Raw genomic sequence first — 20539 nt, forward strand, 5'->3', positions numbered from 1 at the left:
AGCCACCCAACGGTGTGTGGCGGAGGGCACTTTACGTGCCACTGTCATTACCTCCCTTTCCCGTTCCAGTCGCGTATGGTTCGCGGGAAGAACGACTGTCTGAAAGCCTCCGTGCGCGCTCTAATCTCTCTAATTTTACATTCGTGATCTCCTCGGGAGGTATAAGTAAGGGGAAGCAATATATTCGATACCTCATCCAGAAACGCACCCTCTCGAAACCTGGCGAGCAAGCTACACCGCGATGCAGAGCGCCTCTCTTGCAAAGTCTGCCACTTGAGTTTATTAAACACCTCCGTAACGCTATCACGGTTACCAAATAACCCTGTGACGAAACGCGCCGCTCTTCTTTGGATCTTCTCTATCTCCTCCGTCAGACCGATCTGGTACGGATGCCACACTGATGAGCAATACTCAAGTATAGGTCGAACGAGTGTTTTGTAAGCCACCTCCTTTGTTGATGGACTACATTTTCTAAGCACTCTCCCAATGAATCTCAACCTGGTAACCGCCTTACCAACAATTAATTTTATATGATCATTCCACTTCAAATCGTTCCGCACGCATACTCCCAGATATTTTACAGAAGTAACTGCTACCAGTGTTTGTTCCGCTATCATATAATCATACAATAAAGGATCCTTCTTTCTATGTATTCGCAATACATTACATTTGTCTATGTTAAGGGTCAGTTGCCACTCCCTGCACCAAGTGCCTATCCGCTGCAGATCTTCCTGCATTTCGCTACAATTTTCTAATGCTGCAACTTCTCTGTATACTACAGCATCATCCGCGAAAAGCCGCATGGAACTTCCGACACTATCTACTAGGTATATGATTGTGCAAGAAAAAAGATGTTGGTAGATCTTCTAAACTCATATAATCTGATGCAGACTGTTTTTTTTTTTTTCAACTAGGTTGCAGGGGAACAGTACCACAGACATAGACAATATTTTTATTCATTGTTCGTTACTAGTTGGGATGAATGGCCTTTCAAGCAATGGTGCACAAATTTTAACACTAAAAGGCTTCCATACTGAAACAAATGTCACATATAATCACAAACTAAGTCGGAAAGCTAATCCAACGACAATAACGAGTACTTTAAACCTCGTTAAGGAACTAGAGTGGCATGATGTTTGTAGTGCCGACAACGTAGATGACAATTATAATTCTTTCCTTAACACATTTCTCATGCTCTTTGAGAATTACTTCCTATTAGAACGTTCTAAAAGGATTACTAGCTGTAAAAGGCTGCCTGGGTGGTTGACAGGTGGGATAAGAATATCATATAGAACAAAGCGGGAATTAAATCAAAATGTTAGAAGTTGTCATAATCAAGCTACAGTGATTCCATTACAAACAGTACTGTAAGGTGTTTAAAATGTTATTAGGAAGGCAAAGAAGAGTATTGGTACGAAAATGTTGTGTTGTTGTGGTCTTCAGTCCTGAGACTGGTTTGATGCAGCTCTCCATGCTACTCTATCCTGTGCAATCTTTTTCATCTCCCAGTACCTACTGCAACCTACATCCTTCTGAATCTGCTTAGTGTATTCATCTCTTGGTCTCCCTCTACGATTTTTACCCTCCACGCTGCCCTCCAATACTAAATTGGTGATCCCTTGATGCCTCAGAACATGTCCTACCAACCGATCCCTTCTTCTGGTCAAGTTGTGCCACAAACTTCTCTTCTCCCCAATCCTATTCAATACTTCCTCATTAGTTATGTGATCTACCCATCTAATCTTCAGCATTCTTCTGTAGCACCACATTTCGAAAGCTTCTATTCTCTTCTTGTCCAAACTATTTATCGTCCATGTTTCACTTCCATACATGGCTACACTCCATACGAATACTTTCAGAAATGACTTCCTGACACTTAAATCAATACTGGATGTTAACAAATTTCTCTTCTTCAGAAACGCTTTCCTTGCCATTGCCAGCCTACATTTTATATCCTCTCTACTTCGACCATCATCAGTTATTTTGCTCCCCAAATAGCAAAACTCCTTTACTACTTTAAGTGCCTCATTTCCTAATCTAATTCCCTCAGCATCACCCGACTTAATTAGACTACATTCCATTATCCTCGTTTTGCTTTTGTTGATGTTCATCTTATATCCTCCTTTCAAGACACTGTCCATTCCATTCAACTGCTCTTCCAAGTCCTTTGCTGTCTCTGACAGAATTACAATGTCATCGGCGAACCTCAAAGTTTTTATTTCTTCCCCATGAATTTTAATACCTACTCCGAATTTTTCTTTTGTTTCCTTTACTGCTTGCTCAATATACAGATTGAACAACATCGGGGAGAGGCTACAACCCTGTCTTACTCCCTTCCCAACCACTGCTTCCCTCTCGTGTCCCTCGACTCTTATAACTGCCATCTGGTTTCTGTACAAATTGTAAATAGCCTTTCGCTCCCTGTATTTTACCCCTGCCACCATTAGAATTTGAAAGAGAGTATTCCAGTCAACATTGTCAAAAGCTTTCTCTAAGTCTACAAATGCTAGAAACGTAGGTTTGCCTTTCCTTAATCTTTCTTCTAAGATAAGTCGTAAGGTCAGTATTGCCTCACGTGTTCCAGTGTTTCTACGGAATCCAAACTGATCTTCCCCGAGGTTGGCTTCTACTAGTTTTTCCATTCGTCTGTAAAGAATTCGTGTTAGTATTTTGCAGCTGTGACTTATTAAGCTGATAGTTCGGTAATTTTCACATCTGCCAACACCTGCTTTCTTTGGGATTGGAATTATTATATTCTTCTTGAAGTCTGAGGGTATTTCGCCTGTTTCATACATCTTGCTCACCAGATGGTAGAGTTTTGTCAGGACTGGCTCTCCCACGGCCGTCAGTAGTTCCAATGGAATATTGTCTACTCCGGGGGCCTTGCTTCGACTCAGGTCTTTCAGTGCTCTGTCAAACTCTTCACGCAGTATCATATCTCCCATTTCATCTTCATCTACATCCTCTTCCATTTCCATATTATTGTCCTCAAGTACATTGCCCTTGTATAGACCCTCTATATACTCCTTCCACCTTTCTGCTTTTCCTTCTTTGCTTAGAACTGGGTTTCCATCTGAGCTCTTGATATTCATACAAGTCGTTCTCTTATCTCCAAAGGTCTCTTTAATTTTCCTGTAGGCAGTATCTATCTTACCCCTAGTGAGATAGGCCTCTACATCCTTACAAAAATGCTATATTACCTTTTCTCTGTGAGGTACTGGATGGATTAAACAAAAGGTTTCGAACGCCAGGTATATTTTTTTTTATTTAACTAAGGCATTTGATCGTGTTGATCACAAAATACTGCTCCAGAAGTTGGGCCATTACGGAATACCGGGAGTAGCTCACAAATGGTTCACTTCTTAGTTTAATGACAGACAGCAAAAGGTCATTATTCGCAGTGTTCATAATGGCTGTGATGTGGGGTCTGAGTGGGGTATGGTCAAACGTGGGGTGCCTCAGGGATCAGTGTTGGGGCAACAGCTGCTCCTTATTTGTATAAATGATGTGCCCTCTAGCATTAAGGGCAATTCTAAAATATATCTGTTTGCTGATGACACTAGCCTGGTAGTAAAGAATGTCGTGTGCAACATGGGTTCTGTTTCAAATAGTGCAGTTCATGACATAAGTTCATGGCTTGTAGAAAATTAAAGCTAAATCATAGTAAGACTCAGTTTTTACATTTTCCAACACACGATTCAACAAAACCGGACGTTTTAGTTTCACACAATGGGCATACCAGTAGTGAAATTGCACAGTTCAAATTTCTAGGTGTTAAGATAGATAGTAACTGTCGTGGAAGGCCCACGTTCAGGATCTTGTTCAAAGTCTTAATGCTGCAATATTTACTATTCGAACGATATCAGAAGCAAGTGATCGTTCGACAGGAAAATGAGTCTACTTTGCTTACTTTCATTCGCTCATGTGTTATGGTAATGAGTTAACTCTTCCCATTCTAAGCTGATATTTTTAGCTTAGTGGCGTGAGTTCGCGAACCTCTTGTCGACTCCTTTTCACTAGTATGGGTATTTTGACATTGCCCTCTCAATATATATATTCACTACTATCATTTCTTGTTAACAATATCAGTTTATTCCCAAGATTAGCAGCTTTCATTCTGGTAATACTCTGCAGAAATACAATCCGCATTTGGATCGCACTTCCTTAACTCTCGTGCAGAAAGGTGTGCAGTGTGCAGTATACTGCTGCATCCATTTTCAATAAGCTACCACAAGAATTCAAATATCTTAGCAGAAGTCCACTCGCTTTCAAATCTATGCTGAAGAGTTCCTCATGGGTCACTCCTATTCTGTTGAGGAGTTCCTTGAAAAATTAAGCTGATTCTTTTGTTATGTTGTTGATTGCGTTTACTTAACCTTCTGGCTTGATTTTTTGGGTTCATAAAGATTTTATTTTTTCCGTTGTTACTTTTACGTTGTAATTTAATGTATTGACGCGTTCCATGGCCTTGGAGATTTGCTCCTCCATTTGGTCCTACGGAAATAGACGTGAGAATAAAAAATAAATATACAGTAACGTTCGTTAAGTGTATGGAACGAGTTCTGTCAAGCTTTCCTAAAAATAATTCGTTTCTCACAGTTCGAAGCTTAACTCTAGTTCTGGCCTTCAGGCACTGAACATGCACCCATTAAGACTTCAGCCGCAGCGTAATTGGAGAGAGCCTAGTGGTAGCAGAGAACATAGCTACAATCACCTAGCAAGTCGTTATGTAATAAAGTGTCAGTTGAGGGAAGAGAAACATGCTCCGCACGCGCACCAGCGTGCTTGCCCCTAGCGACGTGCGCGGGCCATACAGACCGTATGCTCTCGGTGCGGGACCTGGGCGAACCGTCGCGGCTGTTGGACCTCTTGAGCCTGCGGGCGCCGGAGCCCGCGCCGCCGAGACTGCGAGCTGTCTGCCAGCTGTCCAGCCGGTGCCGCACCGCCGTCTGCACCTCCGAGTTGAGAAAGCAGTAGAACAGCGCCACCGTGAAGCCCTGCCCAACAACACACAGGCCGCCACATTTTGACACCGTGTTTAAAATGAGCCAGTCAGGTTTCTGCGTATGGTCTGGCACCGAGCCTCGAGTGTGTCAGTGTGAAGATCCATTCACACCATAACTGAAGAGCTTAAATTACACTATGCAGGCATGCCCACTCTAGATCAGCCAAGTAAACACCCCCTGTTGTGGCACAGAGATGTGGACTTTGATTCTTGTCACAACCACACACTTCCTCTTCCACACACAGATACGATAAATCCAAACTCGGTAGTTAATATAAAAGGTTAGCAACTTTCATATTGGCCTTACAGGTCCTTAATTGGAACCTTGTAGTTAAATTATGTAATTAACAGTAATATGCATCTTTATGGCTTAGTTGCACTACTGGCGATTAAAATTGCTACAACAAGAAGAAATGCACATGATAAACGGGTATTCATTGGCACTTATATTATACTAGAATTGACATGTGATTACATTTTCACGCAATTGCATATATCCTAAGAAATCAGTACCCAGAACAACCACCTCTGGCCGTAGTAACAGCCTTGATACGCCTGGGCATTGAGTCGAACAGAGCTTTGATAGCGTGTACAGGTACAGCTGCCCATGCAGCTTCAACACGATACCATGGTTCATCGAGAGTAGTGACTGGCGTATTGTGACGAGCCAGTTGCTCGGCCGCCATTGACCAGACGTTTTCAGTTGGTGAGAGATCTGGAGAACGTGCTGGCCAGGGCAGCAGTCGAACATTTTCTGTATCCAGAAAGGCCCGTACAGGACCTGCAACATGAGGTCGTGCATTATCCTGCTGAAATGTAAGGTTTCGCAGGGATCGAATGAAAGGTAGAGCCACGGGTGGTAACACATCTGAAATGTAACGTCCACTGTTCAAAGTGCCGTCAATGCGAACGAGAGGTGACCGAGACGTGTAACCAATGGCACCCCATACCATCACGCCGGGTGATATGCCAGTATGGCGATGACGAATACACGCGTCCAACGTGGGTTCACTGCGATGTCGCCAAACACGGATGCGACCATCATGATGCTGTAAACAGAACCCGGATTCATCCGAAAAAATGACGTTTTGCCATTCGAGCACCCAGGTTCGACGTTGAGTACACCATCGCAGCCGCTCCTGTCTGTGATGCAGCGTCAAGGGTAACCGCAGCCATGGTCTCCGAGCTGTTAGTCCATGACGCTGCAAACGCCGTCGAACTGTTAGTGCAGATGGTGGTTGTTTTGCAAACGTGCCCATCTGTTGACTCAGGGATCGAGACGTGGCTGCACGAGCCGTTACAGCCATGCAGATAAGATGCCTGTCATCTCGACTGCTAGTGGTATGAGGCCGTTGGGATCCAGCACGGCGTTCCGTATTACCTTCCTGAACCCACCGATTCCATATTCTGCTAACAGTCATTGGATCTCGACCAACGCAAGCAGCAATGTCGCGATACGATAAACCGCAATCGCGATAGGCTACAATCCGACCTTTATCAAAGACGGAAACGTGATGGTACCCATTTCTCCTCCTTACACTAGGCATCTTAATAATGTTTCACCAGGCAACGCAGGTCAACTGCTGTTTGTGTATAAGATATCGGTTGGAAACTTTCCTCATGTCAGCACGTTGTAGGTGTCGCCACCGGCGCCAACATTGTGTGAATGCTCTGAAAAGCTAATCATTTGCATATCGCAGCATCTTCTTCCTGTCGGTAAAATTTCGTTTCTGTAGCACGTCATCTTCGTGGTGTAGCAATTATAATGGCCAGTAGTGTAAATAGCATAAGGGAAGCGAAATGGAGACGGTATACGAGCGTATAGAATAGGGCCCAACTGTTAGAATGCTTGAAGATGGCAACAAGAGAGCTTGCGAAAATACCGTACCATTGGATGGCGCCACCTGGCTGAATATCATCATCGTCTGGGAAAGCCTAAAATCATACATCAGATTCTCGGTTACATTGCCATTTTTGATTCAAGTACGAGCAACTTGCTTTAAATTTACACAGTAAACTCATGGAAACACCGGATGTTTACAACCGTAACGATATGATTTGGAATCATCATATAAACTCAATCGTCGGTAAAAAAAGTGTCAGACTTTGCTCCGAGACAATGCAGTCACTTTAAAAAGAAAACTACACACCTCAACAATAGCCTGGAATATGACAGACTTTACTAAAACGACCTCTTGTAGACCACCCATTGATTTTTGTACGATACTTTATTAACAAAGTAAACATAATTTCTCCTGAAAACAAGAATGATTTTTGTTAGTTACAAAAAATCATTACAAAACAAAGCATGCTCTCTCCTAATTGTACGTCTTGAAAACTTAGTGAAAAGCTTTATTTCATAATGATGATTATCAGTCTTTACTAGTGAGTATATGCTCTTCGGACACGGGTGAGTTCTTCCACGCTGCGAGGCACCCTCTGGGTAAGACGATCAAGTTTGTCTTGGAGTATGTGGTCCTATTCTTCACTGGCAGTTTCAGTGAAGTCCTGATGATTGTCAGGTGGATTTGGACGCTGTGTAATGGCCTCTTTCTACTGGTCCCATGCATACTCAGCTACTTTCACGGCAACGTACTCTGCTGGCCAATGTATTCGGTTGAGGTTGCATCTTTGAAGATAACGAGACACAGCTACAGTAAGCTGCGGTTTCGCATTGTCATCGACTTGGATGAAGTTGTCACAAATATCAGCTCTGTAGGATCTTACGTTAGTTTGTAGGACCTGTTGAAGATCGTGGGGGCCAGTCGGATTGCCGTAGATGGGAATTAGAAGGGTCTGCCACCCCATCATTATTGCTGCCTAGAACATTACACTTCCACCTGTAAACGGATGGCCTTCCTGAACGTATCGCCCTTGCTGGTGTCGTCTAGGGCCTCTCCAAACCTTAATACGTCTAGCGTCCAGTCGCAAACCAATCCTGGTCTCGTCAGCAAAAAAGTCCTTACATTATTCCATTCTGCAGTGGTCCATTGTCGACACGCATTGGTTCCGTTGGTTCAGGGCAAAACTTCTCATTGGTCTTCTGGAATGAAGACCACCGGGATGCGACCTACTAAGCACTGTTCGGTTTGAGATATGAATTTCTGTTGCTCGGGAGAAGTCAATTTCAATACTTCTGGCAGCTGATGTTGAGCTCCTGTGAGCCGACACTTGGAGGAAACGATCCCGAGTTGGTGTTGTCATACGAGGACGACGACTATGAGGTCTATCGTTCACATTTCCCATCTCTCTGTACTTTCTCCGAACCTCAGACACAGTACTCTGAGTGCCACGTAACCGATCGAAAACATCTTGCCATGTATGACCTTTTGAAAGTAATGCCACTACCCTGACGTCATTAAAGTGTTGTATGCCTCTACGTGGAATGTTACTGCAGTGCTGAACAAAATGTGATATCTTATGGGACTTAACTGCTAAGGTCATCAGTCCGTAAGCTTACACACTACTTAACCTAAATTATTCTAAGAACAAACACACACACCCATGCCCGAGGGAGGACTCGAACCTCCGCCGGCACCAGCCGCACAGTCCATGACTGCAGCGCCCAGACCGCTCGGCTAATCCCGGGCGGCTAGTGCTGAACACAAACTGAACGAAGCTGTTGTTAATACTGGACGGCTCTTGGTGTGTCACTGCAGCAGCGGTGTGTTTGCATGACTGGGAAACGTTCTCAAAGCATGCCAGTAGTAAACACCGTCCAATATATAGATACTACTGGATGTGCCTAGTTCAGTGAGACCTCTAATGTCGTAGACATCATTTTATGATAGTATTCCAAACCTTTTATAAATCGATACTATATTACAGTGTCTGTGTTTGTAAGAAGTCAACGCCCTTTCATAAATGCGTGCATGACCAAGGAACATTCCATAGCACTACAAACAAAGGAACTGCAATAACGTACTTATCTGCCGACGCCAGGCTAGCAACTGTCGATTAAATGTCTCCCCCGTACGGAAATTACAATATCTGTACGAGGGCAGTTTAATGACACACGGATTACGATATACAAAAATTTGGGCCTGTCCTTGAAGCATGTACGGATAATCAAAATTGTTTAGCTGACAGCAAGTGACAGGCGTAAAATCCCGCTTCTAGTCCCTATCAGGCACAAATTTTCAACCTCGTCATTCCTTTCCACAGTTGGAGATTGTTCGAATTCGCAACTGCGTATACATTTCCTGTATTTATAAACCATTTGTATATACATTTTCAAATTGCGTTCAAATTGCGGGACAAGCACCAAACAGAACTAACAAGCGTTATTGAACGTGTACAAAGAACGACAGAGTGAATGGTTACTGGCTCGTTGCCACATGATAAAGGGTACTGGTAATACTGAAAAACCTGAATTGGCACTCTCATGTAGATAGACGCAAATTATACGCAGACAACCGAATTACAAATATGAGTAACCGGCAGTAAATGAATAGCCTGAAAACATTCTTCAGTTTCATTCTTATCACTCCCCGTAGGGACCTTGAAGAAAAAAAATTTATAACTGTACTCACAGACGCACTTAAACAGTCATCTTTCCAAACTCCATACGCGACTGGAATGAGAAGACCTCCCATATTGCGGCACAACACTATCTACCCTCTGCTGTCCAGTTCAGAGCTGTTTGTCGAGAAACTACGTACATATAGAATAAAACAAGTGCTCTAGGCCTACATTACTTCGTTTAAGACGTATCATCACACTGACGTTTTCCTTTTTGTCTCATTCTCGCCTCTCTTATCTACCATCCAGTAGGTATTATAATACACTCCTGGAAATTGAAATAAGAACACCGTGAATTCATTATCCCAGGAAGGGGAAACTTTATTGACATACATCATATGATCACACTGACAGAACCACAGGCACATAGACACAGGCAACAGAGCATGCACAATGTCGGCACTAGTACAGTGTATATCCACCTTTCGCAGCAATGCAGGCTGCTATTCTCCCATGGAGACGATCGTAGAGATGCAGGATGTAGTCCTGTGGAACGGCTTGCCATGCCATTTCCACGTGGCGCCTGAGTTGGACCAGCGTTCGTGATGGACGTGCAGACCGCGTGAGACGACGCTTCATCCAGTCCCAAACATGCTCAATGGGGGACAGATCCGGAGATCTTGCTGGCCAGGGTAGTTGACTTACACCTTCTAGAGCACGTTGGGTGGCACGGGATACATGCGGACGTGCATTGTCCTGTTGGAACAGCAAGTTCCCTTGCCGGTCTAGGAATGGTAGAACGATGGGTTCGATGACGGTTTGGATGTACCGTGCACTATTCAGTGTCCCCTCGACGATCACCAGTGGTGTACGGCCAGTGTAGGCCTGTGTGCCTCGGTCGTATGCAGTCCTGATTGTGGCGCTCACCTGCACGGCGCCAAACACGCATACGACCATCATTGGCACCAAGGCAGAAGCGACTCTCATCGCTGAAGACGACACGTCTCCATTCGTCCCTCAATTCACGCCTGTCGCGACACCACTGGAGGCGGGCTGCACGATGTTGGGGCGTGAGCGGAAGACGGCCTAACGGTGTGCGGGACCGTAGCCCAGCTTCATGGAGACGGTTGCGAATGGTCCTCGCCGATACCCCAGGAGCAACAGTGTCCCTAATTTGCTGGGAAGTGGCGGTGCGGTACCCTACGGCACTGCGTAGGATCCTACGGTCTTGGCGTGCATCCGTGCGTCGCTGTGGTCCGGTCCCAGGTCGACGGGCACGTGCACCTTCCGCCGACCACTGGCGACAACATCGATGTACTGTGGAGATCTCACGCCCCACGTGTTGAGCAATTCGGCGGTACGTCCACCCGGCCTCCCGCATGCCCACTATACGCCCTCGCTCAAAGTCCGTCAACTGCACATACGGTTCACGTCCACGCTGTCGCGGCATGCTACCAGTGTTAAAGACTGCGATGGAGCTCCGTATGCCACGGCAAACTGGCTGACACTGACGGCGGCGGTGCACAAATGCTGCGCAGCTAGCGCCATTCGGTTCCTGGTGTGTCCGCTGTGCCGTGCGTGTGATCATTGCTTGTACAGCCCTCTCGCAGTGTCCGGAGCAAGTATGGTGGGTCTGACACACCGGTGTCAATGTGTTCTTTTTTCCATTTCCAGGAGTGTATATATACAATTTCACAAAGCTCATCTAGGTGACGTCATCCGACCTCTACAGGAGTAAGTTTTGCAAAGCAAATGCCCGTAACTATGAATATGTAGCAGGCACCACTCGGGTCCTCTTACTGCCCATAACCTCCCTACCTGTGTAGACAGGAGCACGGCGCGGATATTGCCGTAGACCTCAGCGGAGAAACCCTCGGTGGGCCCGGCGATCATGAGGATGTAGGTGATGCCCAGAAGCGGGATCAGCACCAGCAGCGCCTTGCTCGCCTTCCGGTACTGCTGCGTCTCCACCGTGTTCGCCGACCGCAGCTTAGTGATCAGCACCTGGGTGAAAACGTCGCGGGCTTGTCAAAGGTATTTACAGATCGAGCACAAATAGTAAAGGCAAGTTAGTGTAAGACAACACGTACATTTTTGTAAACTACAACGTAACTTTATGATTGTTTTTATTTGGTGATTACACTACTTAGTCATTAAAAATGATAAAATATTGTCTTTTTTAATGTATAAATGAAATGAGCAGAAACTGCCCTACCTATCCTCACTCTATTGTCTCTAACAAACCTTTAGTTTAACTGTCACGAGCTCATAGCATATCAAAGTACACTCATATTTACTATTGAAACACTAAGGGTCGGCATCTGCTTTGCAATGGAACACCGTCACAGTAAGAAAAACAAATTAGGAATTCAGGGCTTGTATTTGTTTCTACAGGGTTCTTTAATCATGACCAGTTGTAGGATTGTATCTTGGTTTTGAGATTCAAATCAACTCTGAATTTTGTAACTCATTTATTTACGTTTACTTTACGTTTATATGTGGCAAGGGCCTTATAGACCATATGAATACTCTACGACGTTCTTCCATTTCTGTCTGAGAGTGCACTGTTTGACCATTCGGTGGTATGTTCATCCCAGCCGTGTCCTCCCGGATATTATCACGCCACTTAATTCTGGATTTCCTTCTTCCTCTCGTTATATCTACTGTACTGCCAAATGCTATTTTAGGCAGTCTACTTTCCGCCAGCCTTTCTATACGGCATTTCCAGTTCACCTTCCTCTTCTTTAGGACTTCGACACTTTTACAATGTTTGTACAGTTCCCTTAATCCTTCGTTTTTACTTATCTTCCATTCCATGTCAGTTACCTCACATACCGGCCCGAAAAGCTTTTTTAGTATTTTTCTTTCGAATATTAGCAGTTATTCTTCAACTTTGTTTCCGAATATTAATGCCTGACATTTATATGATGTTCCAGTATAACAGGAGATTCATACAAGCGGATTTTGAAGTTAGTGCTAAGTGATCTTTTCTTTAAGATTTTGATAAAACTGAAGATTCCTATGTACGCGGATGCTAGACGGACATGTATTTATACAAACATCAAAAGAAGTTTTGCATCACCCCGGTTCCCAGGACTCCTGAAGATAAACGTTGACTGTGCGTATTGTATTACAGACACGGCCCCTTTGACTGTTCAGAGATGTCACTACACCCACCCAAAGATGTAAACAACCATGTATGAGCAGCGCCTATTAGACGGAGGGGGTCCCACAGCCGATCAGTTCCAGTCATTCCACGAGGAAGAGGTACACAACTCGTCTGTAGTTCAGCCATGCCTAAACGGTCAATACCGCGCTTCGATCGCTTTCACATTGTTACTTTGCGTCAGGAAAGGCTCCCAACAAGGGAGTGAACCAAACCGATGTTATTCGGACATGGAGCAGATACAGAGAGACAGGAACTGTCGATGACATGCCTCGCTCAGGCCGCTCAAGGGCTACTACTGCAGTGGATGACAGCTACCTACGGATTATGGCTCGGAGTAACCCTGACAGCAACGCCACAATGTTGAATAATGCTTTTCGTGCAGCTACAGGACGTCGTGTTACGACTCAAATTGTGCGCAATAGGCTGCATGATGCGCAACTTCACTCTCGACGTGCATGGCGAGGTCAATCTTCGCAACCACGACACAGTGCTGCGTGGTACAGACGGGCCCAGCAACATGCTGAATAGACCGCTCAGGATTGGCATCATGTTCTCTTCACCGATGATTGTCGCATACGCCCTGAATCAGGCAATCATCGAAGACATATTTGGACGCAACACGGTCAGACTAAACGCTTTAGACACACAGTCAAGCGAGTGCAGCAAGGTGGAGGTTCCCTGATGTTTTGGGGTGTCATTATATGGGGCCGACATACGCCGCCGGTGGTCATGGAAGGCGCCCTAACGGCTGTACCATACGTGAACGCCGTCCTCCGACTTTTGGTGAAACCATATCGGCTTCATGGACGACAATTCGCGCCCCACCGTGCACATCTTGTGAATGGCTTCCTTCAGGTTAACGAAATCGCTAGACTAGAGGCGCCAGCACGTTTTCCAGACAATAACCCTATCGAACATGCCTGGGATTTATTGAAAAGGGCTGATTATGGATGATGTGACGAACTAACCGTCCTGTGGGATCTATACCGAATCGCCATTGAGGAGTGGGGCAACGTGAACCAACAGTACCTCGAAGAACTTGTGTGGAGTCTGCCACAACGAATACAGGCATGCATCAATGCAAGAGAACGTGATATTGGATTTTATAGATACCGGTGTGTACAGCAGTGTGGACCACCAATTCTGAAGGTCTCGCTGTATGGTGGTACAACATGCAATGTGTGGTTTCCATGAGCAATAAAAAGGGCAGAAACGATGATTATGTCAATCTCTATTCCGATTTTCTATACAGGTTCCGGAACACTCGGAACTGAGGTGATGCAAAACTGTTTTTGATGTGTGTATATCTGTCCTATTGTTACCACTAAAAACACTCCCTGAATACCTGAAGCGGTCAACTTTCTTAAAAGTGAATCTGCCTTTTCTTCAGTAACCAGCTAGCACAAGTTACGTAACAAATCATAGTATTTCTGAGATGCTGAGGAAGGCAATAGCACTAATGAGAAATGCACCACTAGTCGAAATTCGCAAACGGGAGCCCCAGTCGGTGCCACTACTAGACCTCTCTGTCTCTGCGGTAGAACCTCAAGTCAGTCTCCCTCGTCCGGCCGGGGTGGCCGAGTGGTTCTAGGCGCTACCGTCTAAAACCGCTCGATCGCTACGGTCGCAGTTTCGAATCCTGCCTCGGGCATGAAAGTGTGTGATGTCCTTAGGTTAGTTAGGTTTAAGTTGTTCTAAGCTCTAGAGGACTGATGACCTCAGAAGTTAAGTCGCATAGTGCTCAGAGCCATTTGAACCATTCTTAGTCTCCCTCCACGGAAAAACGGCAAGCTCCCAAAAATCACTCTTCTATAAACCTAAGTCCCCACTTATGGAAAAAAAAAAACATAATCTCTAAGTGGAAGGGATAACACCCAGCCACTGCCACAGTGACCATTGAAAACTTCGCTTTATTTACATGAATATAGGAGAAACCTGCAGAAATTTCCTATTCCTGACTTGCCGAATTCATCTTAACACGCGAGAAGATTGTATCAGTTCCTCGAAATGTACTCTCTCATTGCTCGAGTCTTTTGCTCATTTGCTTGGACAACAAAATCAGATGGGGAAAAAAATGGTTCAAATGGCTCTGAGCACTATGGGACTTAACATCTTAGCTCATCAGTCCCCTAGAACTTAGGACTACTTAAACCTAACTAACCTAAGGACATCACACACATCCATGCCCGAGGCAGGATTCGAACCTGCGACCGTAGCGGTCACGCAGTTCCAGACTGAAGCGCCTAGAACCGCACGGCCACACCGGCCGTCTCAGATGGGAAAGGCAACGAATTTTGTCATAGTAGTCAACTAGACCCGAGGGTACAGGGAGGGGAGTTTATTACGCGCAGTTAAACTGTAGATACCTGCATTTGCTTAGGAGTAGTTGCCTTCAAAGGAGAAAACGACATTTGCGGTCAAGCTTACCGTCACTGTTGCCACGAACTGCAGTGTTCTAGGGACCCACTCCCCTTCTTTAGAGCCTGTCTGACTGGCCTCCTAAGCTCACGCCAGACCACGGATCGAAAACCTGGGCCTATATGTTTTGGAACTATTTATCTGAACTATCAGGCCTTGTGTCCTCGTCAAAAATAGCCTTGGAGGTGTATAGGACAATAATCAAATATCGCTCAACGATGCGTGACTTTGTGTAAATAACTAAATATTCCTTCACTATTAGTAAAAATGGAGGAGCTTCTAACTTTATGAACACTGAAGAATTTTAAATTGCATTTCCGGTCTGAAATCGTGAATGACGTGTGCGCCCATGTTGATACTAGATAGGAACGTCGGAATAGTTATTATGGACGCTATAATAATAGTAAAATAGCCACAGTTCATCAAAAAGAATTTTCACAAAAATTCCTCGGGCTATTTTTCTATTATCATAGCGCCCACAATAGTTATTCCCATACTCCTATCTTGTAATACCAAATTTTTATCTAGAAAAAGTATTGACAAACAGGTCTGTAAAGTCAAAGCGATACAACCAGTTTTATAATTAACCACTAAAATGCTGATCTATAAAGGTTTGTCATAATATATGAAATTTTTTAACTCAAATGAATCATATCAAACAAATGCCTTATTATTCTTTATTTGACCCGTAACGCTCCTAGGGAATGGAAACCTAAGCTCTCTCAGTTCTGAGAATAATCGATTTCCATGTTTCTACTTCATCGAATAGCCTAGGGAGCTATTTGCCGTAGGGTTATGTTTGATTTATGCTGTTTCAGGGCTATTTGGCTAACGACTTTGCTGTATTCAGACGTAATAATCAAATATATTTTATAGTGACATCATAGCGTAGTGTAACTCCATGATCCCTGCCCATACGAACAGGATAAACTTTGAGCTATGAAATAATAGTACAATTTCTGCAACACATACTACTCAATTACATTACATCTTTAGAAGTTTATTAATGCAAATAAAACATTGTTCTCTCTCTCTCTGTCTCTCTCTCTCTCTCTCTCTCTCTCTCTCTCTACCTCTCCGAGGGCTACACTACCTACCGGTAACATCTTTTTGAACTGATCCGATCCATTAAACAGCCCAGATGTTTTCAGCTAGATATTTTTTGAACTGATATCTCAGGTCAGAGGGTCTCACTTGTAAAAGTTGGGGAGATGGCATCTAATTCGAGCATTTGCCTTGGAAACATACCTTGTTCAGAACTAGGGAATTTGAAATATTTAAAAATGAAATTTTATTCCTTAATTTTTCCTTGGATAGAGAGTTCCAAAGAGAAGTATGAATGTTTAGTATTTAATAGAGAATACGAATCTGTGCACAACAGGATAAATTCGTTGACTCACTCGACATGTGCTGTGTAGCTGCCTGCTGCTTCAACCACCTCCCACCTTAACAAAAATCTCTCTTTCCAGTTTTTTTTTTATCTCTATTCCGAGAGGTAAAGCAGGTTGCTTAAGATCTGGCTGATTGTTAGTCCATTTGAGCCAGAAACCAGACTTAGGCATTTCCAATTGGTAATAAATGGGAGGCGGTTATCAGTTCCGGTACTTACCTGTACTTCGCTTGTTACCAAGAAATATAATTTTTGTACAGCATGAAAATCCAACTTCAGTCACACCCTAACTTCCATGGAAAACCAAAGTAGTGAGTATCCGATAGAGAAGACACGAGTGCGGCACAGGAAAAGTAATGAGTCATATATTTGCGAAATGTTGTAGTTGCGCATTGTCTAGCAGCTTTATACGTCTTACGATCTGAGAATCTGACTGAGTTCTACTTCAGTTTGTCTTTAATTATGTCCATAAATGAACTGCTGATGTGAGCAAGATGTGGAGAATGGAATCCTTAAATCATCGCTGTCTGTAGCATTAGTGATAGTAGTGGATTACCTATACAAGAATACTGGACATGCCCTTTATTACAACTTAAGAAATAAATAATGTAATTCGTATTAAATACGTTTTCCACATTGAAGATAATGGGGAAACCCAAAAAAAAGTAAGAAGCGGGACAGAAAAATAAACTGTAATTCAAAATATAAAAAACGACGAAAACCACAGAAACTACTAACAAGAAAGAAAAGAGAATAACGAATCATTAATGACACTGTAGGTTCATCAAAACATGTCATTCCTGTTTTTGAGAAGGATAGTAGGAAATATGTACACAACTATAGGCCTGTATCGTTGACGTCAATCTGTTGTAGAGCAACGGAACATGTTTTATGCTCAAGACCTATGACGTTCTTGGAGATAGAAAATCTCCTCTATAAAAATCAACATTGATTCCGCAGGCAACGGCGTTCAGGTTGATGCCGTGTTCCTTGACTTCAGGAAGGCATTTGAAACCGTCCCGCATTGCCGTTTAATAGAAAAACATATGAGCTTAGTGAGGATAGGAGCATATTTGCGACTAGATTCAAGACTTCCTTCCAGACAGAAATCACCACGTCGCTCTTAACGGAACGAAATCGGCAAATGTGAGGGTACTTTCTGTTGTGCCCCAAGGAAGTATGATAGGACCGTAACTGTTTACAATACACACAAATCATACAGTAGAAAGTAGATGATGAGGTTGTCTATAACGAAGTAGCAATGCCAGAAGATAGTAACGATTTGCGGAATGACCTCTAGAGAATTGATGAATGGTACAGGCTTTGGCAGTCGACCCTGAACGTAAATAAATGTAACCGATTATGCATACATAGGAAAAGAACTCCACTATTGTGTAGCTACACTTCTGATGACAAAACGGTCTGCAGTAAAATATCTAGGAGTAACTATCCAGAGCGATCTTAAGAGGAATGACAACATAAGACTAATATCGGGAAAATCAGATGCCAGACTCAGTTTCATAGGAAGAACCATAAGGAAATGTAAATCATCCATGAAGGAAGTGGCCTATAAGGTACTTGTTCGACCCATTGTTCAGTATTGCTCATTTATCTGGGATCCCTGCCAGAGAGGAACGGTAGAAGAGATAGAGAAGATCCATCAAAGAGTGGCACATTTCGTTACGGGATAGTTTAATCGGCACGCGAACGTCATGGAGATGCTCAACAAACTCCATTGGCAGGCTTTACAAGAGAGCATTGTGCATCACGGAGAGATTCACTATTGAAATTTCGAGAGAACACTTTCCGGGAAGAGCCGGGCAACGTATTACTTCACCCTACATACGTCTCGCGGAATGACCACGAGGATAAAATTCAAAAAATGAGAGAAAACACAGAGCGTTAACGACAATCATTTTTCACTCGCGCTGTTTTCGAGTGGAACAGGATTGGAGGGCTCAGTTAGTGGTACAAAAAGTACCTTCTAGCACACACCATTACGTAGCTTGCGAATATGATGTAGATGTAGAAGTGTTATCTCCACTCTTTGTACCCTAACTGCTAGGTATGTTAGGAACCAGTCATTAGCTATGCCTCTTATTCCTAAAGCTTCTAGTTTAATTAGTAGAAACCTATGATAAACAGTATCCAAAGCCTTAGGATGAACTAAAAAATAGCCTTTGACACTCTCATCTTTGTCAAGAGCATCACGTACCAATTTTGTGAAATCTACTGTGGCTGATTCTGTACATCTACCGCTTCAGGAACCAAACTGTTATCCACTTAAGACAGTGTATTAATTCAAGCAATTCATTAGTTCGTCTTTCATAAATCAGTGGTATTTTAGAGACTGGGGAAAGGAAGGAAACGTGCCGGTAATTTTTATATTTTCGGTTTACGTATGTTTAGCAGTGGTACTATTATTGCCTATTTTAAATACTCGGGAAATTTCCATGATTTGATTGATTTATGTAATTTTTTTTTTTGAGGTGGTTCGTATATTCTGTATTCATTGTTTCGGTACACTCACTGGTACTTCATCTAAGCCTTTTAACTTTTTATTTTTGGTTTTACAGCTTTCAGACATCTTGACAACACTTTCTATTTTTCTAAAATTGCCGTAAGCGTTTCGACATTTTGAAAGACTGTAAAATACAATACAAAATTGAGATCAACATATGTGAAACGTCAATATTATTATCTTCACAATTGCAGTATTTACATTTCACAGCATTCTTCAAAAGTCTTGACAGCATATTTAGGTTCACAATAACATTTCCGTCGTTATTGCTGCTCACGATACTACTAGGCTTGTTCTTATTACATTTAGAAAGCGAAAGTTTACGTCTAGAAGCACTGCCTATAGACACAGTTTCTGCAGGCGACTTTTGAAGCAACTGATGTGTATTATTCGGTTTTGTTTGGAAATTGTTGCCCCGAAACTTTCGTTTGGGGCTAAATTTATTTACTCTCAGTATTTGTAGCACAGGAAACTCATAGCAAGGCGTCGTTTGGCATTTACCCGCGTGATGTGTGCCTTATGAACAGCCGCTCGACCATTAAATCCAAGTTTCCTCACCTCCCGCCTAACTGTCATAGTACTTGCAGTGGATCCTAACGCAGTTTGGAATTCCTATGTGATGTTCTGGATAGATGTCTGCCTATTACACATTACGACCCTCTTCAACTGTCGGTGGTCAGTCAACAGACGAGTTCGCCCTGTATCTTTTTGTGCTGTACGTGTCCCTTCACGTTTCCACTTCACTAGCACGTCGGAAACAATGGACTTAGGGATGTTTAGGAGTGTGGAAATCTCGCGTACAGACGTATGGCACAAGTGACACCAATTACTTCACCACGTTCAGAATCCGTGAGTTCCGCGGGGCGCCCCATTATATCTGTCCATGATCACAAAATTTTTAGGTCCTGAGACTACCGATTTCCGTCAGCAATGACTATCTTCAGATCTGTAGTAAAACATAGGAAAAACACAAATATAACCAATGGATTGTCTAGAGCTTAAAACTATAAAATAGGTCGTAATGAAAAGTATTGCTGACATCATGCGCTCAAAATGTGAAGAGGCATAGCTGTTTTAAAAACATATCCTAGTATAATGGAGCCGTGGTGGCATCGTCAACAAATATACAAAAAATCAGCTCAGCGTCGCCACACATAAATAAAGTACGGTAGACACTAACTTTGTTAACAACGCTACTGTTCAAAACAAACTGATGTACAGTATCCAAAAATATTTGTTTCGCAAGCACGCCAAATGTCACATGCTGTAGGTGTATGCATATTATTTAACCATAATATTTGTAATATATGGCGTAAAAAGCCAAATACAATTGATAAAGCCTGCAGTAGGCTTACAAGGTGTAAAAGTCATTAACCTAATAATCAGTTTACACGTTCGATACTTATTTTGCTGTTAAAATCAGTTCTGAGCTTGCAAATTCAGTCAAGGATATATATATATATACTCCTGGAAATTGAAATAAGAACACCGTGAATTCATTGTCCCAGGAAGGGGAAACTTTATTGACACATTCCTGGGGTCAGATACATCACATGATCACACTGACAGAACCAC

At 43.3% G+C, this 20539-nt stretch overlaps 1 protein-coding gene across 1 annotated transcript in view; it reads right to left on the bottom strand.

The window, feature by feature from the left end:
- Positions 1-20539, bottom strand: part of LOC126474614 (diuretic hormone receptor-like) — a gene marked incomplete at its 5' end in the record, with an annotated part of 214567 nt that overhangs the window by 27177 nt on the left and 166851 nt on the right. The window contains 2 exons of the mRNA XM_050102090.1: positions 4819-4997; positions 11285-11470. Coding sequence (XP_049958047.1) covers positions 4819-4997; positions 11285-11470 — 365 coding nt within the window. The remainder of the gene's footprint in view (positions 1-4818; positions 4998-11284; positions 11471-20539) is intronic.

This window comes from Schistocerca serialis, chromosome 4, assembly GCF_023864345.2.
Source record: "Schistocerca serialis cubense isolate TAMUIC-IGC-003099 chromosome 4, iqSchSeri2.2, whole genome shotgun sequence".
In the NCBI taxonomy this organism is placed as follows: domain Eukaryota; kingdom Metazoa; phylum Arthropoda; class Insecta; order Orthoptera; family Acrididae; genus Schistocerca; species Schistocerca serialis.